Genomic DNA, 14,048 nt, shown 5'->3' with positions numbered 1-14,048 from the left:
TCTCACCTTCTTCAAACCTCTCTATCTACATATTAGAGCTTCTCCATGAGAGGTAGTAAAGTTAGATTTGTTGTGTCACGTAAATTCTATTAGCAAATTAAAGAGTTTAGCAACTTACCTTGTATTTACAAGGTCAACTATTACTTCTTTAAGTTAGCAAATTGGGTCCTGCAACATATTTGATTCAAAGGTATTGTTTAGTAAAGAATTTGAAAATAAAATTTGAGCCCCACAAGATAAAATAAAATTAAGATGTTAATATTGTAAATGATAATGCTAGAGAAACTTAATTCGTAAACTAAATGACATGAAAATTAATAATTGAATTATTACTTAACCATTCTTTTATTTATTTATTTTTTTTTAATTTTTTATCCCAGGACCACAAGCCAATCACGAGGGACTGAATCGAAAATCCACCAAATATCTGCAAATAGTTATTTTTTCTGTTTAACATCTCATCTAATCCCAGGACCATAAGCCAATCATGAGGGACTGAATCGAAAATCCATCAAATATCTGCAAATAGTTATTTTTTCTGTTTAACATCTCATCTAATATACATAAGCATAATTAAGTTTCCATCAGTCGTTGGGGGGCTTGAGCCCAATGCCAAGGCTATTGATAATTAATTTTTTTGGTCAAAATATTGATAACTAATTAGTTCTGCTTTGTTCTATTTTTGGATAAGAGTTCTTCATTGCTTTAGTCATGCAGTAGGTTCTGCACATTAAATAAATTCATAGAACCTCCCAATATTCCTGAGAACGTTCAAGTTTGGAACCGTTTACACAATCCTCTTCTTTAAAATACAAACATGCATATGATTCTTGTGCTAGAAAGGGATCGTTTAACAATATTTGTATGTGTGTGTGTGTGTGTGTCTATATATATATATATATATATATATATATTCAGAAAAAATATGCCATTGGAGTTTTCTAGATAAATATATATTAAGGATGGAAAACGTCATCGAATGATCTTTCATTTTTCAGTGGAGTCTCCATCGCAACCAAAAAGTTCAATCATATATATAAAGTTTGGAGGAAAACAACTCTCAAGGTGAAGTAGGAGTTACTCCAATTGAAGATATGATGAGGAAAAATCGGTTAAAATGATTTTACACGTGAACTGAAGACCTACATATGTTCTTGTTAAAGAATATGATTAAGACAAAGGCTCAGTGAGTAGATGAAGACCTAGGAAGACTTGGAAAGAGACTCTAAGAAAAGACATAGAGTAGTTGAAGTTAACGAAAGACTTGGTACAAACCAAGTGCAGTGACGTTCTAAAATTCATACAATCGACCCTACTTAGAAGAATAAGGCTTTGTTATTGTTGTTGTTTGGATGAAAACAACTCCGTCATTTATGACGTCTTTACTCAATAAATTGTAACTAAAGATTTCTTGATTGAAAGTATAAATTTCACGTCCGGAGTAAAGTCTTGCAAGATAGGTTAAATGATCTTGAGTCTGTAAAATTAATATTAAAGCAACTGAAATCCCAGAAAAAGTCCTTGTTTGTCCAAGCACGCGTGGGATATTGACCAATGTTAGCTTTATAATTAAGTGGTTGGAAGTTTAAATCAATCGGAGCTTGGTCCCTTCAATAATTCTTGTGTTGTGAATAGTGTGCTATACATGCTTAATTGTTATAAATAGGTAAAACCTAAAGAAATAACTTTTACTAGGAATAGAAGCGAGGATGTTGCAAAATATTACACAGAATGATTGCAGATTAGAGAGAAATAAGATGATACTGAAAATAGTCTAACCTATCTTTCTTTTCTTATTGCTTTTGTATCATATATTTTGAACACTCGTAGTGCTCTATTTATAGAGGAACTACTTTGAAAACTTACAAAAACTTCACTATTTAGCATATGAATCTTTACTATATACATGTGGACAAACATACCCACTGTTTACAACACTCCTCCTTGGATGCCTACATATTAACATCAGTTGCCTTGTTAAAACCTTGCTTGGAAAAACCCAGTGGAAAAAAACCATAGCAAAGGAAAAAGAGTACAACTTTACCATGTTTGTTGATATGTTGTTGAGCATGCTTATGTTGCCTCGTTAAAACCTTGATAGGAAAAACCCAGTGGGAAAAATCCTAATCGGAGGAAAAAGAGTACAACATGCATGTATTATGGATGCTCCCCCTGAATTGTATCTCTCCCTGATTCCGCGTTCTTCAAATTTGTAAACCGACGTAATCCAATTCCCTGCACTAACTTCTGAAATGTGCACTTTGGTAGAGATTTGGTGAACAAGTCTGCCAAATTTTCATTGGAACGGATTTGTCTGACCTCAATCACTTTGGCCTTCTGAAGCTCATGTGCACTGAAAAATCTTGGAGATATATGTTTAGTTTTATCACCATTGAGGAATCCTTCCTTCATTTAGGCAACACAGGCTGCATTATCTTCATGGATGACAGTTGGATTGTCTGTCTTTGAAAGTTGACCACATGAATTTCGGATGTGATGAATTATTGATCTTAACCAAGAACATTCACGACTTACTTCATGAAAAGCAATTATTTCCGAGTGATTGGAAGATGTAACAACTAATGTTTGCTTTGTTGATCGCCATGAAATTGCAGTATCTCCATTAGTGAACACATATCCATTTTGTGAGCAGGCTTTGTGCGGATCAGAGAGGAAACCAACATCTGTATATCCAACAAGAATCTGGTCATTTGTGGATTTCTCTGAGTAGAAGAGACTCATATCTGTTGTTCCACGAAGGTATTGCAATACATCTTTGATTCTCTTCCAATGACGAATTATTGGAGTAGAGTTATACCTTGCTAACAAGTTGACTGAAAAAACTATATCTGGTTTAGTACATTGTGCTAAATACATTAAAGTATCTATTGCACTCAAATATGGTACTTCTGGACCAAAGACCAGTTCATCATCTTTCTTTGGACGGAATGGATCTTTCTTAATGTCCAAATAACGAACGACCATTGAGGTGCTAAGTGGATAAGCCTTGTCCATGCCAAATCGCTTCAGTATTTTTTCAATGTCAGCTGATTGATGGACCGAAATTCCATTAACACAATGCTCGATCTGCAGGGCGAGGCAATATTTTGTTATCCCAAGGTCTTTCATTTCAAATTCATTTTTCAGATATTCAGCAGTTTTATTGAGTTCTTTAGGGGTTCCAACGAGGTTTATATCATTAACATATACCACTATAGCAAATCCAGTATTTGATTTCTTAATGAACACACAATACACAATGGCAGATGACATCGTTGGTATATCCTTCTTTAATCAAATACTCATTGAGACGATTATACCATACTCGTCCAGATTGTTTTAGCCCATATAATGATCACCTTTATTTGATTGAAAACATACCTCGTGGTTTGTTAGTTGCTTCAGGCAACTTAAGTCCTTATAGGACTTTCATATATATATATATATATATATATATATATATATATATATATCAGTATCTAATTCTCCATATAGATACGCGGTGATGACATCCATAAGTCTCATGTCAAGTTTTTCTAAAACCACCAAACTTATTAAGTAATGGAACGTAATTGCATCCATTACAGGAGAGTATGTATCATCATAATCAATTCCAGGTCTTTGTGAAAAACCTTGTGCAACGAGTCGTGCTTTATATCTTGTAATCTCGTTTTTCTCATTGCGTTTCCTTGTGAATACCCATTTGTAAACCACGGGGTTTACACTAGGCGGGGTTTGGATTACCAGTCCAAAAACACTTCGCCTTTTTAAGGAATTTAATTCTGCTTGGATTGCATCTTGCCACTTAGGCCAATCTTGTCTCTGTTTGCATTCTTCAACAGAGTGGGGCTCAATGTCATCGCTTAATATAATTTCAGTGGTTATTGCAAATGAAAACATGTCGTCAATGATTATTTCATTTCGATCCCATAATTTATTAATACATGCATAATTTATGGATATTTCTTTGCTTTCATGTACTTCTGTCTCATCAGGGACAAATGTCTCATCAATAACATTTTCTTTTTCTGGAAGTACAAAATTATGAATTGTGGATTTATCATTCATTTTCTTTTCCTGGATGATTTCATTTGGGTTCAACTGTGCCCTCATCTTTCTCTTTTGAGTGGCTGAATCTTTTGAACTTAAGGGTCTACCATGCTTCAAGCGTGCACTAGATGAATCATTCGCTGCCACTTTATTTTGTCCAACAGGGATATCAATTCTTGCAAATGCATTTGCAGCTGGTATATGTGACTTTGTCACTTTCAAAGCATCATTAAATGCATATGGCATTTGATTAGCAATACTTTGAAGATGAACGATTATTTTCACTTCATTTTCATATTGAATGCTTCGCGGATCAAAATGAGATAAGGTGGGAACAACCCATGTCAGCTCTTGACATTCTTCTGAAATGATCTTTTCTCCCCCTAACAACGGGAAGACTGTTTCATCAAAATGACAATCAGCAAAACGAGCTGTAAACATATCACATATCAAGGGTTCCAAATATTTAATGATAGATGGTGAATCAAAACCCACATAAATTCCCAATTTACGTTGAGGTCCCATTTTAGTACTTTGTGGCAGTGCAACAGGCACATAAACAGCATAACCAAAAACTCGTAGATGTGAAATGTTTAGTTGATATCCAAACACGAGTTGTATTTATGAATATTGGTGGTTGGCTATGGGTCTCAGTCGAACCAATGATGCAGCATGTAAGATGGTATGTCATCATGCAGAGACTGACAATTTCATTTTCATGAGAAGAGTACGGGCTATTAATTGAAGCCGCTTGATAAATGCCTCTGCTAAACTATTTTGAGTATGGACATAAGGACCAGGGTGTTCAACATCAATGCCTAATGCCGTATAGTAAACATCAAAGGTTTGAGACGTAAATTCATCAATGTTATTAAGTCGGATTGACTTAATAGGATGATCTAGGAACTGTGCTCGCAACTTAATTATTTAAGCAAGAAGTCTCGCAAAAGCTACATTTCGAGTAGATAATAGGCAAACATGTGACCATCGGGTAGATGCATTAACCAAAACCATAAAATATCGAAATGGTCCACAATGTGGTTGAATAGGCCCACAGATATCCCCTTGAATTCTTTGCAAACATGGTGGGGATTCAGCATCAACCTTTAATTGTGATGGTCTAGTTACTAACTTCCCTTGAGAACAAGCCTTGTAAAGGATATCATTTGAGGTAGTAATGTGTCTGCTCAATAATGGATGTCCATTAGAGTTGGTAATGATCCTACGCATCATGGTGGATCCTGGATGACCTAGACGGTCATGCCAAAGCATGTAAACTTTTGAATATATGAACTTCTGGTTCATGACAGTATGTACCTTAATTGTCTTTATGTATGCATAATACAATCCACTCGATAAACCATGCAACTTCTCCAATATATGCTTCTGGCTATCATTAGAGGTAATGAATAAATATTCCACATTTTCTGCACTTTTTCGTTTTAATATGGTATCCATTTAGACGTATGTCTTTAAAACTCAACAAATTTCGAATGGATTGAGTAGCGTACAACACATTCTGTATGAACAATATTGTTCCATTTGGTAACATAATCTGGGGTTTTCCTCAGCCTTCAATTACATCTGATTGCTCTGATATTGTTGTTACCTTTACTTTTGCAAGTACCAAGTTCAAGAAATACTTTCGATCTCGAAGTATTGAATGCGTGGTTGCGCAGTCTGCAAGACAAAAATCTCCACCATTGCTCGTGTTTTGAGAATAACCATAATTTTTATCCATGTCTTCTGAGAAAAGAAATTACAGTTAAAAAACAGTTTATTCATACTGGAATACTACTTTTATTGAATTGAAAATGCGAGCATTAAACCACAGTACAAATAACAAGAGTACATTAAACATAAATGATTCAATCGGACCCATAAACTTCATTTCCTCTTTCAGTAATAAAGTCTGAAACATCCAGGTGGGTTGTGTTCAACTGTCCAGATAAATTGGACACTGGATCAGGTATTTCCATTGGTTGAGCCTGATAGAGGAAATTGGTCTCAACGACCTTCTCCTTAAGGAAGGTTTGATACAGATCCACCAGATGTTTTGGGGTACAACAAGTACGCGCCCAGTGCCATTGCCACCACACTTATATCAAATTCCTTCAGGATTTCTGGGAATGTTCATATGAGCCTTGCCTTTCTAGCGATTTGCATTCTTAAAGCTCGGGGCCTTGGAACCTGGTTGTGAAACTGGACACCATGGTTCTTACCTTTCCAATTCCATCGGCCTCGCTTGTGGCCATGTCCTCGTTTGTAATTATTACCACGAGAGGATGTGGTATTCCCTTCAAGGGAAGCATCATTCACTTCTAGGAATGGTGCATATCCAGTAGGCCGGGACTGATGATTCTTCATCAAGAGCTCATTGTTTTGCTCAACTATAAGGAGTACAGATATCAACTGGTTGTACTCAGTAAAGCCTCTTTCTTTATACTATTGCTGCAGGAGCACGTTGGAGACATAAAATATGTTAAAAGTATTTTCCAGCATATCTTCCTCAGTTATTGTTTCTCCACAGAGCTTCAATTGAGAACTAATTCTGAACATTGCAGAATTGTTTTTAGCCACTGTCTTAAAATCCTGGATCTTTAGGTGAGCCCACTCATAACGAGCCATTGGAAGAATCATCGTTTTCTGGTGATTATATATATTTTTCAATGCCTTCAAGAGGGCCAATGGATCTTCAACTGTGAAGTACTCGCTCTTCAGTCCCTCATCAAGGTGGCGACGGATAAAGATCTTAGCCTTCACCCGATCTTGAGAGGTTGTACTGGTATCCTCCTTGATCCTAAGATTTCCTGCCTCCAGATGGATCTTGGCATCCATTACCCAGGTAAGGTAGTTCTTTCTAGTAATATCTAGGGCAACAAAATCCAGCTTTGCCAAGTTCGTCATTTTCTTTTCTGAAAGAAAAATGAGGTGTGTAAGAACTTGCAATAATATGTATTATGGAGGAATATATTGTTAGAACTTTTGGTTCTTACAAATTTTGATCTTCAGGCCAAAATGATAAGTACTCGAAACTTTAAGCTCGAGATTTACGTGATTAATGAGAAGGGCGATTGCACCGCACCATTCTTATCTAAACAAATATATGATGGGCGATTATTCCGCACCACTTTAAACAGCAGGAAAATTTAAATATGTAGAGCAAGGTGGACGATTATACCGCACCGCCTAAAATTGCGATAAAATTTAAATATGCAGAGCAGGGTGGGTGATTATTCCACACCACCTAAAATTGCAATAAAATTTAAATATGCAAAGCTGGGTGGGTGATTATTCCACACCACCTAAAATTGCAATAAAATTAAATAGCAAGCAAATTTAAATATGCAGGATAAGGTGGATGATTATACCGCTCCACCTGAAATTTGCAGTAAAATTAAATATGCAGTCCAAGATAGGCGATGATACCGCACCATTTTGGATTGCATAAATAAACATTGGGTTAGTAGTCAAGAGTTACACCAAACAAGAAATCAAAGATATAAGTAACTGTTAGGTTGAGAACTAGAATTAAATATGATGCAAACAATTCTTCGCGAGGGTATATCCAGCAATTGAGGCAAAGGAAGAAAAAGAACAGTAAAAACCTTAGAGAAAACATTTTTTTTTCTTTCAATGAAGAGAAATGAGAAAATGTTTTAGGGTTAGAGAGTCGTGCTGATAACATGTTATAAATAAGTAAAAGCTAAAGAAATAACCTTTGCTAGGGATAGGAGCGAGGTTGTTGCAAAATATTACACAAAATGATTGCAGATTAGAGAGAAATAAGAGGATATTGAAAATATTCTAACTTATCTTTATTTTCTTATTGCTTTTGTATCATATATTTTGAACGCTCGTAGTGCTCTATTTATAGAGCAACTACTTTGAAAACTTACAAAAACTTCACTATTTAGCATATGAATCTTTACTATATACATGTGGGCAAACATACCCACTGTTTACAACATTAATATTATTATTATTATTATTATTATTTTCTTTAAAGGGTTACGTGCAAGCATATAGTTCCAACTTCCAAGGCATCTTGATCTTGATAAAGTGTATATTAACATTATACATATACATATGTACATAGAAACTATATGAGTCTGAATCCAGGGCCTAGTGCCTATCACTCAAGTGAGGGCTAAGTGGTTTTTTAAATTTTAGTTAAATTTATTATATAATATATAAGTATAGCTACTCATACTTACAAAAAAAAACTTAATCGTATTAGGATACAAATTATAAAATATAATGACATATAGATTATATAATATTAGAACATATTCAAAATATGGGGAGTAAACATATAATGAGTGTTTATCCAAGTACTCAACAAGCTTCTTACAATTTATTGAAAAAATAAAAAGTACCTATTTCCTGTCAAGGATGGTGTATATAATTGAGATTTTAAGGGATTTATAAATTCATGGATTTTGATGGATTTGTGGAAATTTCATGTAAAATTTTGATTAAATTCTCTTGAAATCTCAGAGGAAAATGTAAGATTTGTGAATGCTTAAAATACGTACACTATGAAAATTTCTCCAATTCTCTCAAATTCCTCAACTTTTTAAAATTTTTTAAAACAAATTCCTAATTTTTTTATATCACAAAAACAAATTCCTAATTGAATACACTTAAAATGTTATAAACTTCTTTAAAGTACTAATTGAATACAACTGGATTTATAAGAATTTTAATAAACTATCTTAAAATCTTAATTAAATACATGTTAAATTTTAGAGAATCACTTAAAATTCTAATTGCGTACCCCTATATTCATTAAATTTCAGAGAGTTGCAATTTAGGCGGGTTAGGTGGGCGTATGGGTAGGTCTAGACACCCTTTCTTAATTTTCAAATGTCTAGTGATTAATTTGGACAATGACCAACCGCCTAATGTCTAAGCAAGATCTAGGCGGTGCTAGCAAAATTTTTTAAAACAATGATCCAAACAAGTAGTCATATTATCATTTGTCACGCATGATCATATATATCTTGTTTCGTTAGGTGTACTATATAATTTTTCATGTTTACTATTCTAATGCTTACAAATTGCAATTATCTGATAAGTTTTGCCTTGATTCAAGCCATCTAGGCCGAGCTATTTCGCAGCAATTTCTCACATGCATACATCGATAGTTATCAGATAAAGTCACTTTGAAGAAGGTAGAAGTTAACCATCCCCAATAAATTAATGATTGTATGCATCAAGAAATAGTAGAATTAATAAAAGAATGGAGAACTGAAGAAGGAAGCAAACTGTGAAACCCCAACCCCAAAAGTTTAATGTAATTTCACAATTATCCTAAAAGTATTTGAAGTTACATTTTAGTCCCCTATACTTAACCAATCAGGACCCTCCCTTTTAGAGTCTCCTTCCCTCTCAGCCTGCCACGTGGCAGACCCTCAACTTTCCCTTCCTCTTCTTCTCTGTCCCCTCCCTCGAGTTAACACTCTCGAGTCTCTCTCTTAGCTCGGTACTGTCTCCCTTTCACAGATCTTTCTCTCTCCCCGATCTCTACACTCACACGCACCCATTTGCAAACCCACATCGTCGGCAACGTACCACCATCACCAGCATCGACGCCTGGGCTCTCTGTTACTCTCCCTAGCCTTTGTGAAGCTTGACGAAACTGAGAACTGGCTCCGGCGAACCCCGTGAGCTTCGAGCTAGATTCAAGCCGCCTTCGGCCTTTTCACGGCGAACTGAAGGCACCAAAACTCTCCTCTCGTCTCTAATTTCATTTTGGCACTTAGATCATATGTTGAATCGTCCAAATCGCCGTCGACCGGAGATTGGGAGGTCCGGCCTTTGTTTCGTTGAGAACCGGGTCGAAAAACCCACACCCGAAAACCCAACCCACCAAACTAGGCCTTTTGGGCCGTGACCAACATCAGGCCCTTGGCCCGCTAAACCCCCCAAACCCCAAACCCTTTGTATTAGGCCTTCGGGCCGTGTGGAAGGTGGGCTCATAACCCAAAACCCTTTTTCTTTGGGCCGGTCTTTCAAACCCAAGCCCTTTGACCCAAAACCCTTGGACCCCAGATCTTTGGTCCTTAGAACCCAAGCCTAAAGCTCAGGCCCAACTTGGATCGAACCCAAGCCCAGACCCGGTTGACCAGTCTGACCCGTGGACTTCGGTCAATGGTGACAGTTGACTTCGGTCAACAATGATTTTAACTTTAACCGTTGACTTTTTTTCGGGTTTCGTCCAGGAGCTCTCCAAGGTTAATTTCGACGTCCTGGATCCGTTTATGACGTCCATTTTCTTAAATTCAATCGTTTGAGTATAGTTTTCTTAATTGTACCCTTTATGTGCTTAGATGCAATTATTAGCGGTGATCTCATCATTTCTATTTCATACAGCTCTACAGTAACAGAGTATATGTGAGTGAACCCCTTCTAAAATGCATGTTTTAATAGTAGAAATGCATACATGAAAAACATGATTTAATGATTACGCTTTGTGAAACGTTTTAAAAGTAAATTAGATTTATACTTATTGATTATCATGCTATACTGAGAATATTTTGGAATACCATATTTTATCGAACTTATGTTCTTTGTAGTATATATGATGGATGACTATATACTGCTTATGAACATGTCTTCTTTACACTTCTTTATAATATATATGATGAATGACTATATGTTATGAAGATGATTTTGAGATATATGTACTTATGTTTTGGGAAAGACTATATTCAATGTTTTTGTGCGTATCTAGTGGTCGCTGTTTTGCCTATGGGCAATGATACTTATATTGGCTTTGGTCGAGCATAGGTTGGTGCCTGTTTGGCAAATGATACTTATATTGACTTTGGTCGGGCGTAGGTTGGTTCTTGTTTGGCAAAGGATATTTATATTGGCTTTGGCCGGGTGTAGATTGGTGCCTGTTTGGCAAATGAAGTGTTTTGAAGGAAGAGTTCTATAGGCCTTCGGGCGATACTGATACCACTAGTTAGCACACTATATACGACATATGTTTTATGAAAGTTTTTATGGTATGTTAGGGTTTCGGAAAACCTATCACATATTATGCTATTAGTTTTCATAAAACTTTGGGGGATAGTACGTTGATAACTGTTTCAGTATTTTATATATATATATATATATATCAACTTGGTCCACTCATGTTTGTTTTGCGCCCCCTTAGGATTTAGATTCGAGGCGTACAATCCCGGCGTCAAGGCACTTCCGCATCGGCATCTTCGAGTCCTCTTGGTGGAGGATCCATTCTCTTATTCATTCAAATTTATATTATTTCTTTTTAGTATTCTAGTTAGTTGTATGCTCTAAACACGGTTTTCAATTGCATATTAATTACATTTAAATTTATAAATCCTATTTCTTTCATTGGTTCTCATGCATCCTAATATGGTTTCGTCACCTTTGGATGTCGGCCAGCACGTGGCCATCCTAAAGTCTCTCGAACATCAAGATCGGGGTGTGTCACAAACTCTATAAAAATCAATTTCTGTGAGCTATTCAGGTAGGACAAGTAGACCAAAAGACGGAAGGAGCTTCATATGAAGGAGGTAAATCTTTATATAATATAGGCAAGTTGCTGCTGTAGTAAGAGACAACTGCATATGGTTTGAAGAATGTTTCATCCAGGCATTGGTGACGGCTAATCAAGTCTTCCAAATGGGCATAAAGGGGGGATGTATATAACTTTACTATAAATGCTAAGGGAACTCTCGGGTCTTACAATTTATCATCAATTTTTGTGCTATATTATAAAATATTATATTAAAAATATGATCGCAAAAAATAGTCCATAGAAAATCCTATTTTATAGCATTTCTCATATTTACTACATTCACACAATTCTAATTGCTAATCGTTTAGAATGTGTGTTTTCTTGGTAATGAGTCATGAGTGGGAGAGGCCCGAACATTAGTTTGTAACACCTCGTGTGCCCTTCATTTGAACAAAATATTTGACAACTTTATTAGGCCACATGTATGCTCTATTACCCTGTTGCGACCAAACAAATATCTTGATATCATGTCATAACATGTGTATTTAAAATACGTAATTGTTTCGATTTTTAACTTCTATGTGTTTCATATAACACAAAAAATTTAAATACCGAATCTCACCTTATAGTATATGATAATTTAGTACCTGTAAACTTACGAATTATAGATGGATTAGAAATTATCAATCTCCAATTCATGATGATTTGCGCTCCCATTCTATAAATAAATATGTCATTAAAAGTGATCCAATCCTTAATGGAGACTCTTGAAACCTTATGATTGGATTAGACTTAATAATTTACTACTTTTCAGGTATGTTGAAGAAATAAATGAAAAAAATCATGTCTAAACTCAAAAATATAATACGAATTATTCATGAAAAATACCTAACCCATTCCAATCTTCTTCCTCTATAAAATAGTTGAAAAACTTTATTTATTTTTAATTGAGAAACAAACGAAACTTGAACTCATCAACTCAAGTACTCCAACAAGGGTATGATGACCCATTCAGTGTCATGATGGCAGCTACCCATATGGTGATCACCCTAGATAGTATATGTCTCGGGGTCAACGCAAAGTAATCAAAACTAATAAAACCCTAGCTAATACTTTGAGCAAAGACCTAAATAAATCTTGTTACACACAAAAACCATGTGTTATGGAGAAATTCGTTTTTGGGGATTACACACCTGGTCAGATGTTGGACTGGGATTGAACACCAGGACTTCCAAGAAGCTCACTTAACCTACCTCCACTCAGAACGTGGCATTTTTGGCCTCCAAATATTACCAAGTGACAAAAGCTTGGATTATCTTATGTTTATATTCTTCTGGCTCCTACCTTAAATTAACTCCAAAATATATGTTTAGTTGTCTTTTATTTACTTAATTTGCAATCAAACATGTGTTGATATTGTTATTTATTTCTATATTAATTATTTGCTCTTTGACATAATCTTTTTCTCCACTCCACTTACCCTAGCTAGCTTACGTTGCAATTGAAAGACAAAAATAAGTGGCCCTTTCCATTGTCTCCGCATGATTTCCTTAAACAATTATTATATTTTTCAAAATCTATCAGCCTGTAAGAGTTGACAATCCCCCGTATTATTAACAGTATTTATATGGTGATGGGGCTTTGTGCTTTATAAACACCTCCCTCGGACCCTCATCTCATTTCCCAACCTCTAAAGCATACACAAGTATATGCATATACAAATATATATATACATACACACACACGCACACATATATATATATACAAGTCTCTTGTGTTTGGTCCTCAGATTCTTCAGTCCATAACTTTGTATTTTCTTGTTAAAATTCATATATATGGATATCATAAAGAGAAAGTGGAAGAAGAATATGATCGCCAACGCATGGAAGAGATGTAGTTTACAAAGAGAAAGCAGCAGCAAAGTACTCAACTCATTGACTAAGAGCAAGTCATGCCACTGCAGTTCCACTACTAGGAAGAGCAAAGGCCAGGTAGCTCCGGACGGGTGTTTTTCAGTCTACGTTGGACCGCAAAGACAACGGTTTGTGGTGAAGACGGAGTTTGCAAATCATCCGTTGTTTAAGATGCTGCTGGATGATGCCGAAATGGAATACGGTTACAACTGCGACGGTCCGATTTTGCTTCCTTGTGATGTGGATTTGTTTTATAATGTGTTGGCTGAGATGGAGAGCAGTGAGGAAATTAGTACTCCTAATTGTGGGTTTGTTAAGGGTTATGGTTCGTTGATGCTTTGCAGTCCTTCTCGTCGTCTAAATTCGAGCATCAACGACGGTTATGGTGGTGCTTATAGGCTGCTTAGCCCGTTGAAAATGCTTAAGATAAACCAATTTTAATCATGTATATATCATCGTTAATACTTAATGGTGATTAATTTTGTGCAAACATATGTAATTCAAGTGCTTCAAAGAAATGCAATACAAGTAGATTAGTTCAAAGAACGACGGCTAAGTGTGCTTTGGTCACAAAGACATCGATTTTCTTT

At 35.7% G+C, this 14,048-nt stretch overlaps 2 protein-coding genes across 2 annotated transcripts; one reads left to right on the top strand and one right to left on the bottom strand.

The window, feature by feature from the left end:
- Positions 1-5,617: 5,617 nt before the first annotated feature.
- Positions 5,618-6,957, bottom strand: LOC137710129 (uncharacterized). Its single transcript, XM_088696176.1, has 3 exons — positions 6,579-6,957; positions 6,273-6,440; positions 5,618-5,796 (listed from the first exon to the last, which is right to left on the bottom strand). Exons 1-3 carry the CDS (start codon positions 6,955-6,957, stop codon positions 5,618-5,620), a joined length of 726 nt encoding a protein of 241 aa, XP_088552302.1.
- Positions 6,958-13,316: 6,359 nt separating this feature from the next.
- Positions 13,317-13,998, top strand: LOC137710130 (uncharacterized). The gene has a single exon (XM_068449082.2). It carries the CDS (start codon positions 13,381-13,383, stop codon positions 13,897-13,899), a length of 519 nt encoding a protein of 172 aa, XP_068305183.2. The 5' UTR covers positions 13,317-13,380; the 3' UTR covers positions 13,900-13,998.
- The last annotated feature ends 50 nt before the right edge of the window (positions 13,999-14,048 follow it).

The sequence above is a fragment of the Pyrus communis genome, chromosome 6 (assembly GCF_041283825.1).
Source record: "Pyrus communis isolate YQ-2024b chromosome 6, ASM4128382v1, whole genome shotgun sequence".
NCBI lineage: Eukaryota > Viridiplantae > Streptophyta > Magnoliopsida > Rosales > Rosaceae > Pyrus > Pyrus communis.
Note: the sequence above shows the minus strand (reverse complement) of the source record. Positions and strands in the feature narration are given on the sequence as shown.

Excerpts from the sequence above, each read along its gene's own strand:
- LOC137710129 (XM_088696176.1), bottom strand. The coding sequence starts at position 6,957 with ATGACGAACTTGGCAAAGCTGGATTTTGTTGCCCTAGATATTACTAGA. Across the intron at positions 6,441-6,578 it reads TAGTTCTCAATTGAAGCTCT|TTGAGCAAAACAATGAGCTC; the intron begins GTGGAGAAACAA and ends TACTCCTTATAG. Across the intron at positions 5,797-6,272 it reads AGGCCGATGGAATTGGAAAG|AAGACATGGATAAAAATTAT; the intron begins GTAAGAACCATG and ends TTCTTTTCTCAG.
- LOC137710130 (XM_068449082.2), top strand. The coding sequence starts at position 13,381 with ATGGATATCATAAAGAGAAAGTGGAAGAAGAATATGATCGCCAACGCA.